At 36.0% G+C, this 18,300-nt stretch overlaps 1 protein-coding gene across 1 annotated transcript in view; it reads left to right on the forward strand.

Moving 5' to 3' along the window:
• Positions 1-915: 915 nt before the first annotated feature.
• LOC107657572 (serine/threonine-protein kinase ULK4-like) overlaps positions 916-18,300 on the forward strand; it is a gene marked incomplete at its 3' end in the record, with an annotated part of 62,267 nt that continues 44,882 nt past the window's right edge. Inside the window, exons 1-9 of the mRNA XM_016445723.1 lie at positions 916-935; positions 3,496-3,663; positions 5,211-5,280; positions 6,744-6,851; positions 6,994-7,054; positions 7,765-7,958; positions 10,264-10,310; positions 11,159-11,235; positions 11,808-11,809. Coding sequence (XP_016301209.1) covers positions 916-935; positions 3,496-3,663; positions 5,211-5,280; positions 6,744-6,851; positions 6,994-7,054; positions 7,765-7,958; positions 10,264-10,310; positions 11,159-11,235; positions 11,808-11,809 — 747 coding nt within the window. The remainder of the gene's footprint in view (positions 936-3,495; positions 3,664-5,210; positions 5,281-6,743; positions 6,852-6,993; positions 7,055-7,764; positions 7,959-10,263; positions 10,311-11,158; positions 11,236-11,807; positions 11,810-18,300) is intronic.

An 18,300-nucleotide genomic window follows, 5' to 3' on the forward strand; every position in this document is an offset into this window, starting at 1 on the left:
TCTCTCTCTCTCTCTCTCTCTCTCTCTCTCTCTGAGCCACTCCCCCATCCTCACTGTTGCTTTTGCAACTCTTTCACAACTGAAGACAGCATAGTTGACTGTCCCCTCTTTTTATTCATTCTCTTTAGTGGACATTCAATTTTAGCTTTAAGTTTATTGATATGATTGGTTTTGCATACACGCAGTGACAGAAAAAAAACAAAAAAAACAACAATACTAAAAATGCAAAAGAATAAAATCAAATAAACTTTCATAATATTCTGTCATACTACAAAACGAGTTCATATATATGGTTACATAATATTAATCTAATTAATAAAATACTTTAGCAATAATGCAAACATTAAAAATAAAGAAGCAGGTGTATGTAACAGGAGAAGGGTTTGGTATTCAACCAATGGCTGGTGCTCCGGGTGCGCATGCTCAGTGGAACCTGTTTCCTAAACGCAACAACGCGTCCTCTTATGTATCCTAGCAACGAGGGACCGTCCAATAAGTAGGTCCGTTTGTCAGTTGTCTACCGCGCGAAAGGAAATTTATGCAAAAGACAATTACCCCGTATTTAAGCCCAATATATTGTTTCAATCTTTAAAATATGGTTTTAATCGATCCGTGTCTGTAATATTGAACCGTTCTGGTGTCCCTATGGTCAGGAAGTTGTGTTAGTAGTTAACGTTTGTGCTGTAAACTGCCGGTGAGCTCGAGCTCTCAATCTCACGTGAGTCTCAGGTGTGTTTTTGCATCTGAAAACTACATTTCAAAACGGCCATGTGTTTTAGATGTTTGTTTTGGCTTTAATGCTCATGCTTTCCATCACTGCATAGATGGAGAACTTTATTTTGCATGAAGAGATCGGCAGAGGTAGATCGGTGGTGTATAAGGGCAGAAGGAAAGGCCTTCTCCTATGTTTGATAAATGTCACATTATCTCCACAGGTGAGACTTGCTCATGACGTTAAGCACGACAATGTGGTGTCTTTTTATGAATGGTATGAGACCAGCAACCATCTGTGGCTGGTGGTGGAGATGTGCACAGGTGAGATCCAGGGTTATTATAGTAGTCTAAATAAATTAGTAAATTATAGTAGTATTAGTATTATAGTAGTATTTTTTTTTCTAGGTGGTTCCCTGGCAGCACTGATCGCTCAAGATGAATGACTGTCTGATGAAGTAGTGCGAGAGTTTGCCATTGACCTGATGAAAGGTCTTAAAGGGGTCATATGATGCGATTTCAAGTTTTCCTTTCTCTTTAGAGTGTTACAAGCTCTTGGTGCATAAAGAAGATCTGTAAAGTTGCAAAGACTAAAGTCTCAAATCCAAAGAGATATTCTCTATAAAAGTTAAGAGTCAACCACGCCTACCTAAAACGGCTCGTTCTAACACGCCCCCACATGTCTACGTCACTATGTGGAAATATTAGCATAATGCACTGAAAAAAATGATTAATTGAATTTACAACATTTTTTTAAGGTAAGTGGTTGCAATCAATTTATTTTAGCTACATTTAAATAAACAAATTTATTTGACTAACTTTCAACATATTTTTTAAATTAAATGTAGCTAAAATAAATTGTTTGCGCCCACTTACCTTCAAAAAATTTAGTAGCATTTTTTTCAGTGTGCCGCCCAAATGTGCACGCAAAGAAAGAAGGCGTGGTTTCAGGAACAGCCACGACTCTGGCATTGTTGTCTCGGATCTCACACCTGCTAAGGTATAAGTATCACACCTGTTAGGTGATCCATTGTAGTATATGTTCATCCTGAGCTAGTGTATGTACAGTGTCACATTACATACTAAACAGAGTTTAACAGTGGGCTGCTTCTGTTTTTTTTTTTTTTATAATCTTTAATCAAAATAACTTTATTTATGCACCAGCCCAAGGATTTGTCAACAATCCCTCCAGCAACCTGTCACTCACATTAGATTGCAGAAATTAGCAAACAATAATAATTCAATCAATTCCTGATGGACAAAATCATCAAAATCTTAAAAAAATTTTTTTTTTTTTGGAGAAGCAAATTCACTTATTTAAACCACAACTGTGAAGAAAATATGGTGAAAACTTTTGTTTTTCCTGACTTAGACTATTTTCTTCCCATTAAAGCCACAGACTTCATGATACCACATTTTTAGGCTGTTCTATGCTTTAGTCCTTTATTATGCACCACTTAGCCATTTTGCTATTTTCCTTTGTCCTGTCATTTATCAAAATATTTGTTTTTAATTTTTGTTTGGTTTTATTGTATTTGTTTTTCTACAAGCAATCTTAAAGGGGTCATATGATGCGATTTAATTTTTTCCTTTCTCTTTGGGGTGTTACAAGCTCTTGGTGCATAAAGAAGATCTGTAAAGTTGCAAAGACTAAAGTCTCAAATCCAAAGAGATATTCTTTATAAAAGTTAAGAGTCAGCCACACCTACCTAAAACGGCTCGTTCTAACACGCCCCCTCATGTCTACGTCACGATGTGGGAAGATTTGCATATTTGACCAGGAGTCTGCATAATTAAAGAATGAGGAAGACTTTCATTTTGGAAGGATTATGATCATTATGATCATTTTCTTGTACCTGTTCAGTACAGAACAAGACATTAAATGAGACATTAAATAAGGGCACATTAAATTGATCATAAGTGACAGTAAAGAGTTACTTTTACACAAAAAAAAGTAATAAGTAAATGCTGTTTTTGAACTTTTTATTTATCATAGAATCCAAAAAAAAAAAAAAAAACAACCAAAAAAAAAAAAAAAAACAGTTAAGCAGCAAATCAGCATATTAGAAATATTTCTTACGTATCATGTGGCACTGAAGACTAAAGAAATAAATGCTGCTGAAAAGTCAGCTTTGCCATCTTGGGAATATTTTGTACATAATGTCTATTTTGTAAAAAGAAAGAAAGAATAAATATCTGCTACAATTGTATGCAAAATAAATGTTTTTTTCTTTTCTTTTAATTTTAGGGTGAAATATGACCCATATATGTGACCCTGGACCACAAAACCAGTCTTAAGTCGCTTGGGTATATTTTTAGCAATAGCCAAAAAAACATTGTATGGGTCAAAATGATCGATTCTTCTTTTATGCCAAAAATCGTTAGGATATTAAGTAAAGATCATGTTCCATGAAGATATTTTGTAAATTTCCTAACGTAAATATATCAAAACTTAATTTTTGATTAGTAATATGCATTGCTAAGAACTTAATTTGGACAACTTTAAAGGTGATTTTCTCACTATTTAGATTTTTTTGCACCCTCAGATTCCAGATTTTCAAATAGTTGTATCTCGGCCAAATATTGTCCTATCCTAATAAACCATACATCAACGGAAAACGTATTTATTCAGCTTTCAGATGGTGTATAAATCTCAATTTAAAAAAAAATTACCCTTATGACTGGTTTTGTAGTCCAGGGTCACATATTTATATCAAGATGTGCTGTTTACTATGATTGTGTCTAGTGTCTTCTCGAATTGATTGTGTTTTTTTCTTTTTTCAGCCTGCATTTGGCCCCTGTGTCTTCTCAGACGGCCGAGGAAGCCCAGACAGCACCTGCTGACCCTGCCAGCCCAAACCTCAGCAAGTCTTTCACATTAGGTAATGCAGCAGATATGAGAGTCAGCACGTCATGCCCCACTGCTACACTTCATGTGCCCTCAAAGGGCCTGTGGATTTTATGCTTATGCTCTGTGCATGTGTGGTCGCCAAGCACGTACACATGTGTGAGCCTGTGTACTCATGTTCAGTTTGCCTTGCTGTACAAGTGATATGTATGTTCAGAATTAAATCACACGCACATATCCGTACACTCAGGGATTAGATTGCTGCTGGTTAATACCTCCATTGCATATTATCAGAGGGGAATATATGACAGAAGAGTGAGCTTATGTAACTGTGAATCAACTGGAACACTTGTGTACTGTACATCATGTTAAAACCTAATCTGTCAAAAAGGGCTTCATTCAGAACAGTAGAACTACATTTTAGAAGAAAAAACAAACAAACAAAAAAAAAGCATGCCTTTAATCTTCCAGTTTTAACAAATAGACAACAATTATACCAAAATAATGCAAAAAAAAAAAACATACCTCATTTCAGCACTTTAATACATGTGGATATGGATTCTTTGGACATGTGTTCTTTGGACATGTTTGAGAAGATTCAAATATAGTAAAATCAGAAGAACTAATTAAAGTTTTTTTTTTTCCCTTAATGTACACTGCCAGTCAAACATTTGGACACCTACTCTCTCTCTCTCTCTCGCTCTCTCTCTCTCTTTCTCTCTCTCTCTCTCTCTCTCTTTAATAATAATTATTGATTTCTACACTTTATAGTAATAGTAAAATCTGCAGTATGGGAATTATGCAGTGTCCAAAAATGTTAAACAAATAAAAAGACTTAAAAAAAAAAAAAAAAAAAAAAAAAAAAAAAAAATATATATTAGCTTAATTTTTTTATATTTTCTGTTTTAATTTTAGTTCATTTCAATTTTACTATGTTTTAGTAATTTATGTGCTTGTCACTTTAATCATCATTTCTTTTTCAGTTCAGTTTTACCAATTTTAGACTTCAATTAGTTGCCAAGGCAACATTTTAAATTTATATTAAAGTAAAATATAAATGATTTTTAAGAGTATTCATTAACGATAACAACACACACCAAACCATATGGACTCAAAAAAGACAAAATATGGCAAATATAAGGTGCCCTTGACAAACAAACCTTTACATTTTTATTTTATTTCCATACTTTTAACAGTGGATTTAATGTAAAACCTAGTAACCTGCCTTTCTGTCTATCTAGGCAGCAACCCTTTAAGGCACTAACCTAGCTGTGATAAAAAAAAAAAACTAAAAAAAAAAAAAAAAAAAAAAAAAGATAAATACATTTATTTATCTATTTAAAAATATAAGTATTTATTTGTATGCTGGACAATTGTTGGCTGTTTTTCCACCACTACCTGTTCCAACTCACCCATTAAAATGTTTAAATAAAATTCAATTTTAATTTTGTAAAGAAATGTATATGTAGGCGCAATATACATTTGTCTGCAAAACTACCTCCAAGCATTTAGATGAAAGTTTTAAAATCACCAGAAACAACACAGTTAAGTGTGTGTAGACTTTTGGTCATGTGATATGTCATGAGGGGTGTTCAATGCTAGTATGAGGATATTCCAGTGTATTTCAGTAGTTTTTGTATCTCTGATCAAGCAGCTCAAGACCAACTCCCAGAACAAGCAACACAGCTCGACAGACAGAAGACAAAAGCTCTGAAATTCAAGTGAGTTCAAAAAACAAAAACATACAGTCATCCCAAAAATGTATTTGGACCCTTAAGCCTCACTTAAAACGGTATAATTTTCATTCCATTATAACAAAGTATCAAACCAAGTGGCATCTGAATAACAATGATTCTAGCTTTACTCAAAGTGAACTTTACTATTCTAAGACAAACTTAGAAGTCAATTGCAATGACTTTTAACAAAATAGTCCCATAGCTATAGTAACCGCAGGCATATTTTATCACATCAACAACCAGAAAGTGCCCAAATACTTATTTAAATCCTAACAAACTCATTTTTGTGAAATGTTTTTGTGACCTCTCTACATGACTGACTGCGATAATGCAATACTGCAAACTACAAGCGTGTCCAAAAAGCCCAATCAAAACCAACAAAATGTCATAGTAGAAAGCTCTGGGCCATTAATTCTTTATGCTTTTTCAACAGTTAATCATCAGGCTTTCTAGTGGATGTGGTTGCAAATGTCTTTTGTTAAACCACAGCACCATCTACTGGACATATTCAACATTACAATTTGCCACTACCTCACTGACAGGGTCCCTACACAGTGTTCACTGCTCTATATTCTCTGAGCATGAGATATCTGTTGAAGTTTACTTCACCTGACAAAATGCGTTCATTTGGAACATCCTGCAATGTCATCACAGACATTTGTAATGTGAAAACAAATGTAATTTGGTTATATAAGATGTTTGTTTTTATGTTAAACATCTCAACAGGCATTTTTCACATTAATCACTTCATTTATGAAAATAAATGTAATTTGGTTATATTAGATGTGTATATTATCACTTATCACATTACAAAAAAAGTTTATTTTCATGTTTAACGCAACAGATTTTGTTTAGTTTAGCGCTTTTAAATAAGACCATTCAAATTAATAATTCCAATATGGATATAAATGCCCTTGGATGTGTTATACTGTATACACAAATAATAGCTTTAACCATAATTAAATGCACCTGATCCATTTTTTTCACATGAATCACTTCATTTATGAAAATAAATGTAATTTGGTTATATTAGATGTGTAGGTATATTATCACTTATCACATTACAAAAAAAGTTTATTTTCATGTTTAACGCAACAGATTTTGTTTAGTTTAGCGCTTTTAAATAAGACCATTCAAATTAATAATTCCAATATGGATATAAATGCCCTTGGATGTGTTATACTGTATACACAAATAATAGCTTTAACCATAATTAAATGCACCTGATCCATTTAATCTCAAGGTTTTGAGGATTACTAGGAAGTCCAGTAGACCAGGCAGATGTACTGGAGCAGGCTGGAGCTAATTTCTGCATGAAGGTGTCCCTCCAGGATCAGGACTGGATAAACTTGCTCTGAAATGATTGCTCACAGTGGTACAGATTTTGCTGAAGTTATGACACCAGTGTTAAATGGATGAAAGGAGTATTTTGTTTGTATGCTCCATAGGAATCCAGTGTTATGGTGGAGGAGCAGAGTGACATGAATGCCAGCATTAAATCCCTTTTATACACAGACAGTGACCTTACAGTGACTCCCATCATGGATAACCCAAAGGTAAAGAGACCTTCAGGATGCAAACACATTGCCACATTGCCATGTCTGAGGGACTTATTGTCTAAACTTCATGTCCATATTCTAGAGTAAACATGACAATGTGCTAACCAACACTGATGTTAGTCTGCTGCTCTGTTTTTAGATTTTAAAGACTTCTCCAGTTCGTTTTGACCCCAAAACGCTTTGCGTATCAGCACACTCAGGTAAATTGGAAGATCTAGTGTTTTTTGACCACCTAGAATGAAAATTATTTTTTTCATGAATCGTACTGGTTTGTAAGATAAGCTTACTGACTCATTAACCGTTGTGACTGGATTATTATCCCAGAAGGAGCATTATTTTTTGGATTTAAAACTTAAATTTAGGTCTGTTTCTCATACAAAGCTATAAAGCCTACTGTATCATATTTCTAAAGCGTCTAAATTATCAACATGATCAAAACCTTGCTTTGATCATAAAACAAAGCTTTTAAATATCATCTTACTAAGACATGGGTATATCATGGTAAAGAGTGCTAACATATATTTATATGCATTTTATCTAAGTAAGTCTGCTATACTGTTGTGAAGATCTCATTCATTTTCATTGCAATCAGAATTTCACCTTAATTTTTGACCATATAAATTTTAGTAACTAGACCAAATTGCATATTTTGGCCTCTTAATATAATTGAGGTGTTTTTCCCTCCTTTCCTTCCAGATTTTTCTGCATCATACTATATTAGCCATAAAAGCCTGATGTACTAAATATGATGCTTAACAAATGCATTTTAGATTTAGTTCAAAAGGCAATATAGTATGTTTTTGCATAGAAATTTAAAGGATTTGGGAAAATTGTCATTTATGCTTGCTTTACATTTGGTTGGGTTAAAAAAAAAAAAGAACAAATGTTACTCTCTTTGTCTCTCTCTTAGCTGAACGGTTGTCCTGTCTGAACTCGGAGGACTGGTCTCAGTTCCTGCAACAGGTGTGTGCTGTTCTGGAGTCAGTAGACCGGGCTGGATCAGCCAATGCCACAGCACCACGCACTAAACTCAACCTGCTCTGTTACCTCTGCACTGTCTGTAACCACAGAGAGACGGCCACACGCCTCATACACTCCCAGCTGGTAAGACACATGTGAAACACAAGCTATTAATGTACAGTCATATGGTCATTATCACAAAAACCATGACAGGACGACCAGGTATCATGTATGCAGTCAAACCAAAATTTATTCAGACACCTTCAGCATTTCTCACATTATCACAGTTTATTCGCTATAGTTTAGAAAATGGTAATAAAATATGACAAGAACTCAGAGTTAAACTGTGTCAGAACAAATTCATCTTGATAATGCCATCCTTCTGTTAGACTGTCTCACAAATGAATTAGGTTGAATAGCTGTCAGCTGTTAAAAGTACACAATTAGATAATACCAATTTAGGTCAATTTAGGTATGAAGATTTGTTAGGTATAATATGTCACAGTTTACTTTATTTTGCTATCCTCACTTACGTAAACTATAGTGTCCTGCATGCACCCACTAGTAAAAAAATATATAAGAAATGATATCTGGTCTCTGAATAATTTTTGGTTTGACTGTATATCCTTCGGTTATTTTCACACTTAATTATGCCCATTAAAATGTATTTTACAAGTTTTTGTTAGCACTGTCTGTAACCACAGAGAGACGGCCACACGCCTCATACACTCCCAGCTGGTAAGACACATGTGAAACACAAGCTATTAATGTACAGTCATATGGTCATTATCACAAAAACCATGACAGGACGACCAGGTATCATGTATGCAGTCAAACCAAAATTTATTCAGACACCTTCAGCATTTCTCACATTATCACAGTTTATTCGCTGTAGTTTAGAAAATGGCAATAAAATATGACAAGAACTCAGAGTTAAACTGTGTCAGAACAAATTCATCTTGATAATGCCATCCTTCTGTTAGACTGTCTCACAAATGAATTAGGTTGAATAGCTGTCAGCTGTTAAAAGTACACAATTAGACAATACCAATTTAGGTCAATTTAGGTATGAAGATTTGTTAGGTATAATATGTCACAGTTTACTTTATTTTGCTCTCCTCACTTACGTAAATGAACTATAGTGTCCTGCACCCACTAGTGTAAAAAAATATATATCAAAAATTATATCTGGTGTCTGAATAATTTTTGGTTTGACTTGTGTCACACTGAAGGGGTTTACGTTGTGACAATGATCAGCTGACTAATGGTGCTGCTAATTACTGAATATATAATAAATATAAAGACTTACAATAACGATTTGAATTGAATTATAATTATCTTACCAGTAGATTCAGCCTAGCAACAATACAATCACTGGAACGATACTGTATATATACAGTATTAACTGCAGTTTTGATTACTTGCTTAGACTTATTTTTTTCTCATCTATTTTAGCTTACATCTTTTGCTATGATGTAACATTTGAATGTTCTTCTGTGTAATGATGTTTCACCTCTACATGAATTCCAATTTCCAAACATTAATTCATCTTCGAAACACAAATGAAAATATTTTTAATGAAACCTTAGAGATTTCTTCCCCCTTCATCCCATTAAATCATTAAACCCATCCTCATCATGTGTATATTTTAAATAAGCTTCATGTATAAAACTGTATTTTGTAATAAAAATAGACTAAGAGGACTTTTTAATCTGCAACCATTCCATTCCATGCAGTGCAAATCTCACATTTCTTTTGCAATATTATAGAACGGTTGAAAGTGTACAGTAGGTCATCTAATGAGGGAAGTTGAACAATAGTGTGTCCGCTGAGGAATGAGTGTCTGCTTCCGTCCTCGCCTCTGTCTGAAAATGAGCTTCCTCTTCCTTGGCTTTCGTGAATGGAAACTGTAATCAGTGGGACTTAATAGATATAGAACGTGTGGAATTTCAATGGCACCTAAAGGTTCTGTATTTATACTGAAACTTTAAGCCAATGTTAATTCAGAAAAGTCAAATTTCTCTTTAGGATTTGAAGAATAATTTGAATATAATTGTATAATTTAAGTACCATTTTTTGCAATAGTAGTTTGTACACCAGTACATTCCTCCTCTGGCCACCAGATGTCTCACCACTAGTAGCGTTTCCATTTATCTCTGTGGCAGTTGCTCAGCTTGAGCATTCCAGATATAGTTTTTTTTCTGGAGCCAGGCACCTGAGCCGTAAATGCCATGTGACCAATTATTTTGGAGTCAGAAAATAATTTCTTGATGTGATGACAACACTGATTGAATAACGGCACACAAGCACTCACCCAGCTCTTTACTAGGGATTGTCCTGACCTGTGACATATATGAAATCGTGTTGTTAAGAGTCCAAAAAGAGGCTGATTTAATGAAATATGAATATATATTGAAAATCTTACAATGTGAAATTTTTTTTAACATAGTTCCCTGTGCTGGTTCAACAGATGCGACATGCTCCGAACTGGGATATGTAAGTGTTACAATTCTTCTGTATAATTATTTTATTGTTTGATAGTGATTTTTGTTTTTTTGTTTTTTTTTTGGGTAACACTTTACTTGAAGGGGTGTGCATAAGACTGACTTCATGACATGTGTCATGTCATGTTTATGTAGGTGTCATGTCATGATTATGAAGGTGTCATGTCAGTCTTATGCACACCCCTTCAAGTAAAGTGTAACCTTTTTTTGTTTAGCTGTCCAATTGTATAATGTACCATTATAGTAAAAAATCGCTTCACACTTTTACTGGATCAGAAATATAGTGTAGTATTCTCGGATGACACAAATGGCGCCGGTCTTGGAATGTCTGCTCAGAGAAATGCAGTGCCTGTCTCTCTCCTCTCAGTCCCTTTGGCTCTGAGTGGAAGGAATGATAGGCATGTGTCTCACTGGCCCCTCACAGGCTTACAGCCTCTATCTCCGCACTACAGTCACCAAGCAACAGACAGAAAAATTTTTGTTTTAAATGACACTGAAAACCAGCATTAAACACTGCTCATTTAAGACTGAGATGTGGTGTGGTTAGACAGTATTGCAAAAAATAGTAAAATAAAGCAGAATGCCACAGGAGGTTGTGTGTTACAGTGAATTTACCACAGGGTGTGTGTTGCAGTGGTGGTATAATTATATACAATACTGTTTAAAAGTTTGGTTTCGGTATGTTTTTCAAATTTTTTTTTTATAAGAAGTTTGTCATTGTTATCAGAAGTTTGAAATGTCATTATCTTTAAATAATGTCAGATTTGAACAAAACAGAATAGCGTTAATAAAACGAACAGCTGCATGAGAGCCATGTAATTGTTCAAATTTGTGTTTTAGAAGGAGCAAAGTGATGCGAGTGATTGGACTGATGGCCTCCCACTGCACAGAGCTCAGAGACGACGTTCCTGTCAGAGGTGAGACTTGTATGTTTAAAGATGGACATTTTAACATTAAAACAAACATTTTTGAAAATACAGAGACACACCAGCAGGTGTCACTGTAGCATTTCTGTATTTGCTTATTCTTAGCTTCCACTCAGAGATGAAAATACTAAACAAAAATAATTTATCTGCTCTCCAAAGCACTTGAAATCCAGTAAAAGCCAGGTGAAATTAGCTTTTTACATCTCTATCTCAGCCTTTACACATACAAAGGCAAATATCTCATCCAAACAGGGTTCTAAAAGCTTTCACTGTCATCAAAGCGCTGCACAGATGCATTGTGGTTAATCATAAACAAATTCTTCCACCCCAATCCTTGATTTAACATGTTTGTCTTCCATTCTGCTACGAACTTCCCAAGCTCTTTGTTCATTTCGCAGTACCACCCAGACTCCGTGTGGACAGTGGCACAAAATGGCCGTCCGTCGTAATTTAGCAAGGCCGAGTTTTTGGGGCATTTCACACAATACAGGCTTAAACTTTGCAGCTTCTCTCAACGGGTTCTTCTTTCTCGCACTTCTGGGCTCAGTGGGTCGGTATTGAAGAAGTGCTCAGGGTGATGGACTCTCTCCCCGGTGCTCTACGGGGGTTCTGTGTCTGAGCGGCCGATCCTGTCATGGCGATTTCTTTCAGTGCTTCTCTTTGGCGAGAGAAAAGCAGAGCTGCTTTCTTACGGTTCTTCTGCACTCTAGAGGGCCTTCCTAGATAATATATTGAGCTAAAGGCTGGAATACACTACACGACTTAAAACATCTTAACAGATTGTAAAACAATAGGCGTCATACACCAATATTGTAAATGGGTACAAAACTGGGCTCATACTCTAAATGACTAAGAATTACATACTACAGATTTGCAGGTTGTTTTGAACATAAACTTACACCTCGTTGCTAGGGGACACATGACATGAAAAGTCCACCCCAATCCTTGATTTAACATGTTTGTCTTCCATTCCGCTACGAACTTCCCAACCTCTTTGTTCATTTCGCAGTACCACCCAGACTCCGTGTGGACAGTGGCACAAAATGGCCGGCCGTCGTAATTTAGCAAGGCCGAGTTTTTGGGGCATTTCACACAATACAGGCTTAAACTTTGCAGCTTCTCTCAACGGGTTCTTCTTTCTCGCACTTCTGGGCTCAGTGGGTCGGTATTGAAGAAGTGCTCAGGGTGATGGACTCTCTCCCCGGTGCTCTACGGGGGTTCTGTGTCTGAGCGGCCGATCCTGTCATGGCGATTTCTTTCAGTGCTTCTCTTTGGCGAGAGAAAAGCAGAGCTGCTTTCTTACGGTTCTTCTGCACTCTAGAGGGCCTTCCTAGATAATATATTGAGCTAAAGGCTGGAATACACTACACGACTTAAAACATCTTAACAGATTGTAAAACAATAGGCGTCATACACCAATATTGTAAATGGGTACAAAACTGGGCTCATACTCTAAATGACTAAGAATTACATACTACAGATTTGCAGGTTGTTTTGAACATAAACTTACACCTCGTTGCTAGGGGACACATGACATGAAAAGAGTATCTGTTCTAAAATCGGCCCAAAATATCAAAGGCTGCTGTTACACTATAGCACAAAAAAAAAAAAACACCAACTCAAATTTGCACACATAAAAATCTCTAAATGTCTAAATCAGATACCCATCTGATATCTGGACATATCTGGACATCTGATATGACGGCGACATTTACCCACAATGATAACTTTTCTTGTTTTTTCATCTTATTTTGTCGTATTATGTATTTTCCTTTTATTTAGGTGAAAACTTTATATAGATTTATTACACGTCTCTCTAGAATGCTTGATTGATTCTAATTGTCATGACTGGCCTTTCTGAGATGTCTTACTCCCTGATAACCAGTGTTGCTAAGTCCGTGGTTTTCATGTCCGCGGGTTGAAGCGACCCCAATAACGTGATATTTAGCCCCTGCAATGCGAATTTTACCAGGGGAACCTCGCAAAAAAACATGTATTTTACCCCCGAACACAATTTTTACTGGGGGATCCGCCCGGAACTGCTTCCAGTGTACAACAGTGAGCGCAAGCTAGATTAAAGTGATTATTACGTTTTGAATATGGATATTTTTCTTACAAAAACGCATCGATTCGCTACAGAAGGCCTTTGTTCCCCCCTCGGAACCGTGTGAGACACTTTTTTTTTTTTATGGATGGGCGCATTTTATTTAACTGCTTTTGTACTGATGCATGCAACACCCGCTGAGTGCCATGAAACAGCTTGAAAGATCAAAGACAATTTTTAACATAACTCCGACTGGATTCGTCTGAAAGAAGAAAGTCATATACACCTAGGATGATTTGAGGGTGAGTAATTTATGAGCTAATTTTAATTTTTGGGTGAACTAACCCTTTAAGTGAATGTAAGTAGGTGAGACAAAAATCAGATATGTCAAAAGATCGGATCTGTGCATTGAGCCTTTTAGTGTATAAGTAAATGCCGGCAAACATTGATTCATTCATATTGTTTGATTTCATGAAGCTAAAAAATCAGAGTCTGCTTGTTATACATGGATTTTCTGTGAAACTGGTCAACTGCAACGGCAAGTTGTGGCAACAAAGTCATGTAGTGTATTCCAGCCTTAATTGCACATTATTTCTTGAGAAATGTATTATAAAATAAGTCACAATATGGATTTTGATCTGTAATGAGTGTTGTTTGTGCGAGCTGGAAGGTTTGCAATAAGAGGATCCTCTTAGGTAAGTTTCAGCCATAGGCAGTATCCATCATCTAAAAGAAACTTGGGCTAATTTGTCGTCATGGCAACGATAAAAGCCTCTATAAATAGAAATGTCGCACAGGGGCTTGATGCAGGAGGAAGGAAATTACAGAATTACAGGTAGAGCAGAAAAGTTTCCTTTGCTTTGCATTTTTGCGTTCTTTCTCTTTCTACAACCCCTCCAAAACACTTGGTCCTTCTTCCTCTGACGTTCAGTTAGCTCTCTAATCCTCCCTGAAACCCTCAGTGTCTGTGTTCGCCATGAATACTTGAGCACTAGTCTAATGAAGTGGTAAATTAATCATTGTCCTTGGCACCAGCAATCCCCCGTGCCCCTAGCCTAAATTCACAGTTACTCTCAGAAGAGCCTGACAGTGTTTTCCCTGACCAGTCCCATTACACACTGCTAAGAATTACAGCGGAGCCATCTGAAGGAAGTACCACAGGGATGAGCCGGTTTCATTTTTTTTTCACTACTTTATTTATTTGATGGTAAACCATTTTCTGGAAAGTCATTTTAAAGTTACTTCTGCCATATATATTTCATAGAGAAATGTATTAAAAATCCAGATTCTGTCTGCATAAAGGCATTGCCATCTGCAGCGCCTTGTGCCGGAGGGAGTGAATAGTTGAATTTTAAGTGGCACACAAGAGTATCGGTGTGATTGGAAACTAGCGAGAGAGTATCAAGGGCACTCTGTTTCTCCCTCGCTCTGCCCGCTGGACATCTAAGACACAGTTTGACCGCATTTGTCTGACTGACTCGGGGAATAATATTGATTCTCTGAGCATCAGTTGATCAGATCTGCATCTCATGGTAACTCCCCTCTTCTTGTGTCCTTTTGTCTTGCGCTGTTGATATTGTTGTTAGGAATATGAATTTTAAGTAAGGTTTTTGTTGTGACACTTTTCATCTGAGGTCTACAAAGTTTACTGTGTAGAATATTGAACATGGTTCTTCTCAGAGTAGCGCGGCCGCGCAGTGCGTCTTGATTGACAGGTGTCAGCGTTAAGGCGCAATACTGCCACCTGGGAGGTCAACCAGGTACTGGTGCTGGAGTAGGCTATTTGCGTTTCGTGTTACTTGAAATCGCATCATATGACCCCTTTAACTGATGTTGAGCTACTCACTAGATAAACAGGACACTAGACAAAGAGATTCTAGTATGTGATTCTCTTAGTCAAGGGACTTCATGAACTTACTTTATTAAGTTTACATAATAATATAGAAGTCGTTATAGAAGTCATGACGTTTTATCCAACAGAGGTCAAATTTAGATTTATATCAATAGACATTTTATGTTGTGTCTTCCTGGACACTCAATTTTGTTTCTTATGTTACTGTCTTTATCTTGCCAAGCAGAATTCTTCCACAATTCAGAGTAACAAGTCAAATTAATATAATATAATATAATATAATATAATAAACAATATAATATAATAAACCATCACATGATTAAATAACTCAAATTAAGTATGGAAATGTTGTGACCAAAACCGGGGAAAAAAAAAAACAGGGGTCTGAGGCCTGCTGTAGAGGGCATCACAAACAAACAAATAAATAAATGTGTATATATATATATATATATATAGCAGAATTCCAAAATTTTCGGAAAACCTGGATATATGAGTAAGCCTCATTTTTATACTAAATCATGTACAACTGGAAAAATCATGGGGCCTTAAATTGTTGTGGAGGCTTAAATTCAAAAAAGGTTTAGAATTGCTGCTTAAGAAAACTCTGCACACTCTCGACATTCTTTCAAACAACTTCTGCTTTTTAAAGAGTTTGGAGGGAGTTCCTCTATATGCTGCATTGGCATTTGTTCGCTGCTTTTCCTTCACTATACGGTCCAAAAATAAAAACAATTTTGTCTTGCGCTGTTGATATTGTTGTTAGGAATATGAATTTTAAGTAAGGTTTTTGTTGTGACACTTTTCATCTGAGGTCTACAAAGTCAAAAGATTAGTTAAGTTGGAATATAAATAACTTTTGAGTACGAGTTTAAGTGATTTAAAAAAAAAAATGTTTCCTCTTCACTATACGGTCCAAAAATAAAAATTTTTGGACCGTATATGGATGGGCACTTGTTAGCTACTTTCTCTTCATAGTTCCTCTATATGCTGCATGGGCACTTGTTTGCTGCTTTGCCTTCAATGGTCCAAAAATCCATTTCATTATTATAAATTTATAATAAATTTATTATTTTAATTAATAATATTGGTTTTGTGAGGAAATTTATTTTAGACTTATATTTGTCTGCAAAACTAATTTCAAACATGTGAACCTAAGCCTTTAGGTCTGAAGTCATTTAAGATCAAAATAAATACGTATTCACTCAGGTGTATCCAGAATTGACTCGTAACATACATTAAATTGAATGCTCTCAATGTAATCGAGCTACAATGCGTTTTTTTTTTTTGTTTGCACAGTCGAGCAACAGTCTTAATCTGTCTGTCCGAGTATACATTACACAGTGCCTAACTGAATAATTGATACATATTGGTAGAATAATTTGCTTGTAATGTGAATGTTGTGCATTGCCTCTGTTTTTTGGGTGCAAGCGCATCACTTCAACATGGTATTCAGATTAACATTGAAAAAAATGTCTACAAAGAATAATGTTTTATTGCTTTGCTGTGGTAATGTTTATATGATACATATGAATGTAGGACATACACTATCATTCAAAAGTTTGATAGATAGATAGATAGATAGATAGATAGATAGATAGATAGACAGACAGACAGATATTTAAAAATATACTATATAATATTTTGCAAAAAGAAAATCTTATTTCTGAATATCACAGATTGTGTTTCATTTTACTCCTGAAAATATAAAACATCCTAATGAGATGTATTAATTAATATGCATGGCACGACAAAGTGACATTAGTGACATCAAACAAAGGCGTTTTACCATAAAGTTGATCAGAGCTAATGGACTGCAGATATATACACAGAGACAGCTGTTCCTTAAACATAAAACCCTATTAAAGTGCAAATCATGTCTAGAAAAAGGAGATTAAACATAAAACTAAGAGAGAGTTTTGGATTAGCTTTGTTTGTATTAAGGATAGAATCGCTTTCCGGTGGCACAGTGCAGCATTAATTATGTGTCATACTCATCTTTGATAATGAGCCAGCTAGACCTCAGGTAGGATTCAGCTCAGTCTCTTCAGTCTTGAGTTCCTGGATTCTTAGCTTAAACACCTACACCTGATTTCAGGCCAGAGCATTGCTCTACAGCAGTGTTACTCATTGCGCGGCTCGCCAAGCTTTACTTTGTGGCTAATAATACGAATCATGCAGTCAATACAGATATTTCATAAAAACATTAAAAACAAGCAGGGCTATAACATATAACATAAAACAAACTCACACCATGTCTACACCGAACGCGAGTGGCGCGATCCGACAAAAGACAATAGAACCCAGTGATGTTGTCTACACTGGATGCGGCACGGCGCCATGCGATGTGACACGATCCGCATCAGTAAACTGATGCCTCGTTCTATTTATGACGAACTGTACTGACACTACGTTCAAATGATTTGCAACTGTCGCTTTGTCGCGTCAAGTGTAGACAGACTTTTAGCGCAGCAGGGCGCGGCACGACAACTCTCGCGTCCTGTGTAGACACGGCCAGACAGTGTCTGCTCTATTACAAATCATTTATATATTTAAAAAAAAATACCTAAAACAGTGGCATTACAAGATGGAAATATAGACTAGAAAATATATTTACACTTGCTCTGTCCTACGTCCATGACACTGACTCACTGCGGAGTTGCCAGTTTTAATCTTAACAGCTCTTTATGCCGAATGTGCACTTGGATGGTTAGATACATGATGGGCTAGTATAAAAATTTTTCATAACTTAAGGTCTTTCCAGCATTAAGGTAATCTTGCTTTTTTTTTTAAAATAATCTTGTCTCCGTTACAAATTTGACTGGTAAATGGTAAAGAATGATAGCCCCTTTTGTATTGCATTGCATATGACAGATTAATAAAAAGACATGCTATTTATGACTGGATGCAACCTTTGATACTTTGCGGTAAAAGTGGCTCTCCGATTGACTTTGCCCTATCAGTGTGGCTCCCATGAAAAAAATAGTGAAGACCACTGCGCTACAGTCTTATCCAGCATGCCACCTCTGTACCGCCTAACCTTCTAATACCCAGCTTGACACACATGCTATGTGTGTGTGTGAGTGTTGACGATAATTAGGGCTGCACGATAAATCGCATGCGATATTTAACGCGCATCTTATCAGTAAAGCCGGTTCTGTAA

The sequence above is a fragment of the Sinocyclocheilus anshuiensis genome, unplaced genomic scaffold, assembly GCF_001515605.1.
Source record: "Sinocyclocheilus anshuiensis isolate Anshui unplaced genomic scaffold, SAMN03320099.WGS_v1.1 scaffold251, whole genome shotgun sequence".
Taxonomy (NCBI): domain Eukaryota; kingdom Metazoa; phylum Chordata; class Actinopteri; order Cypriniformes; family Cyprinidae; genus Sinocyclocheilus; species Sinocyclocheilus anshuiensis.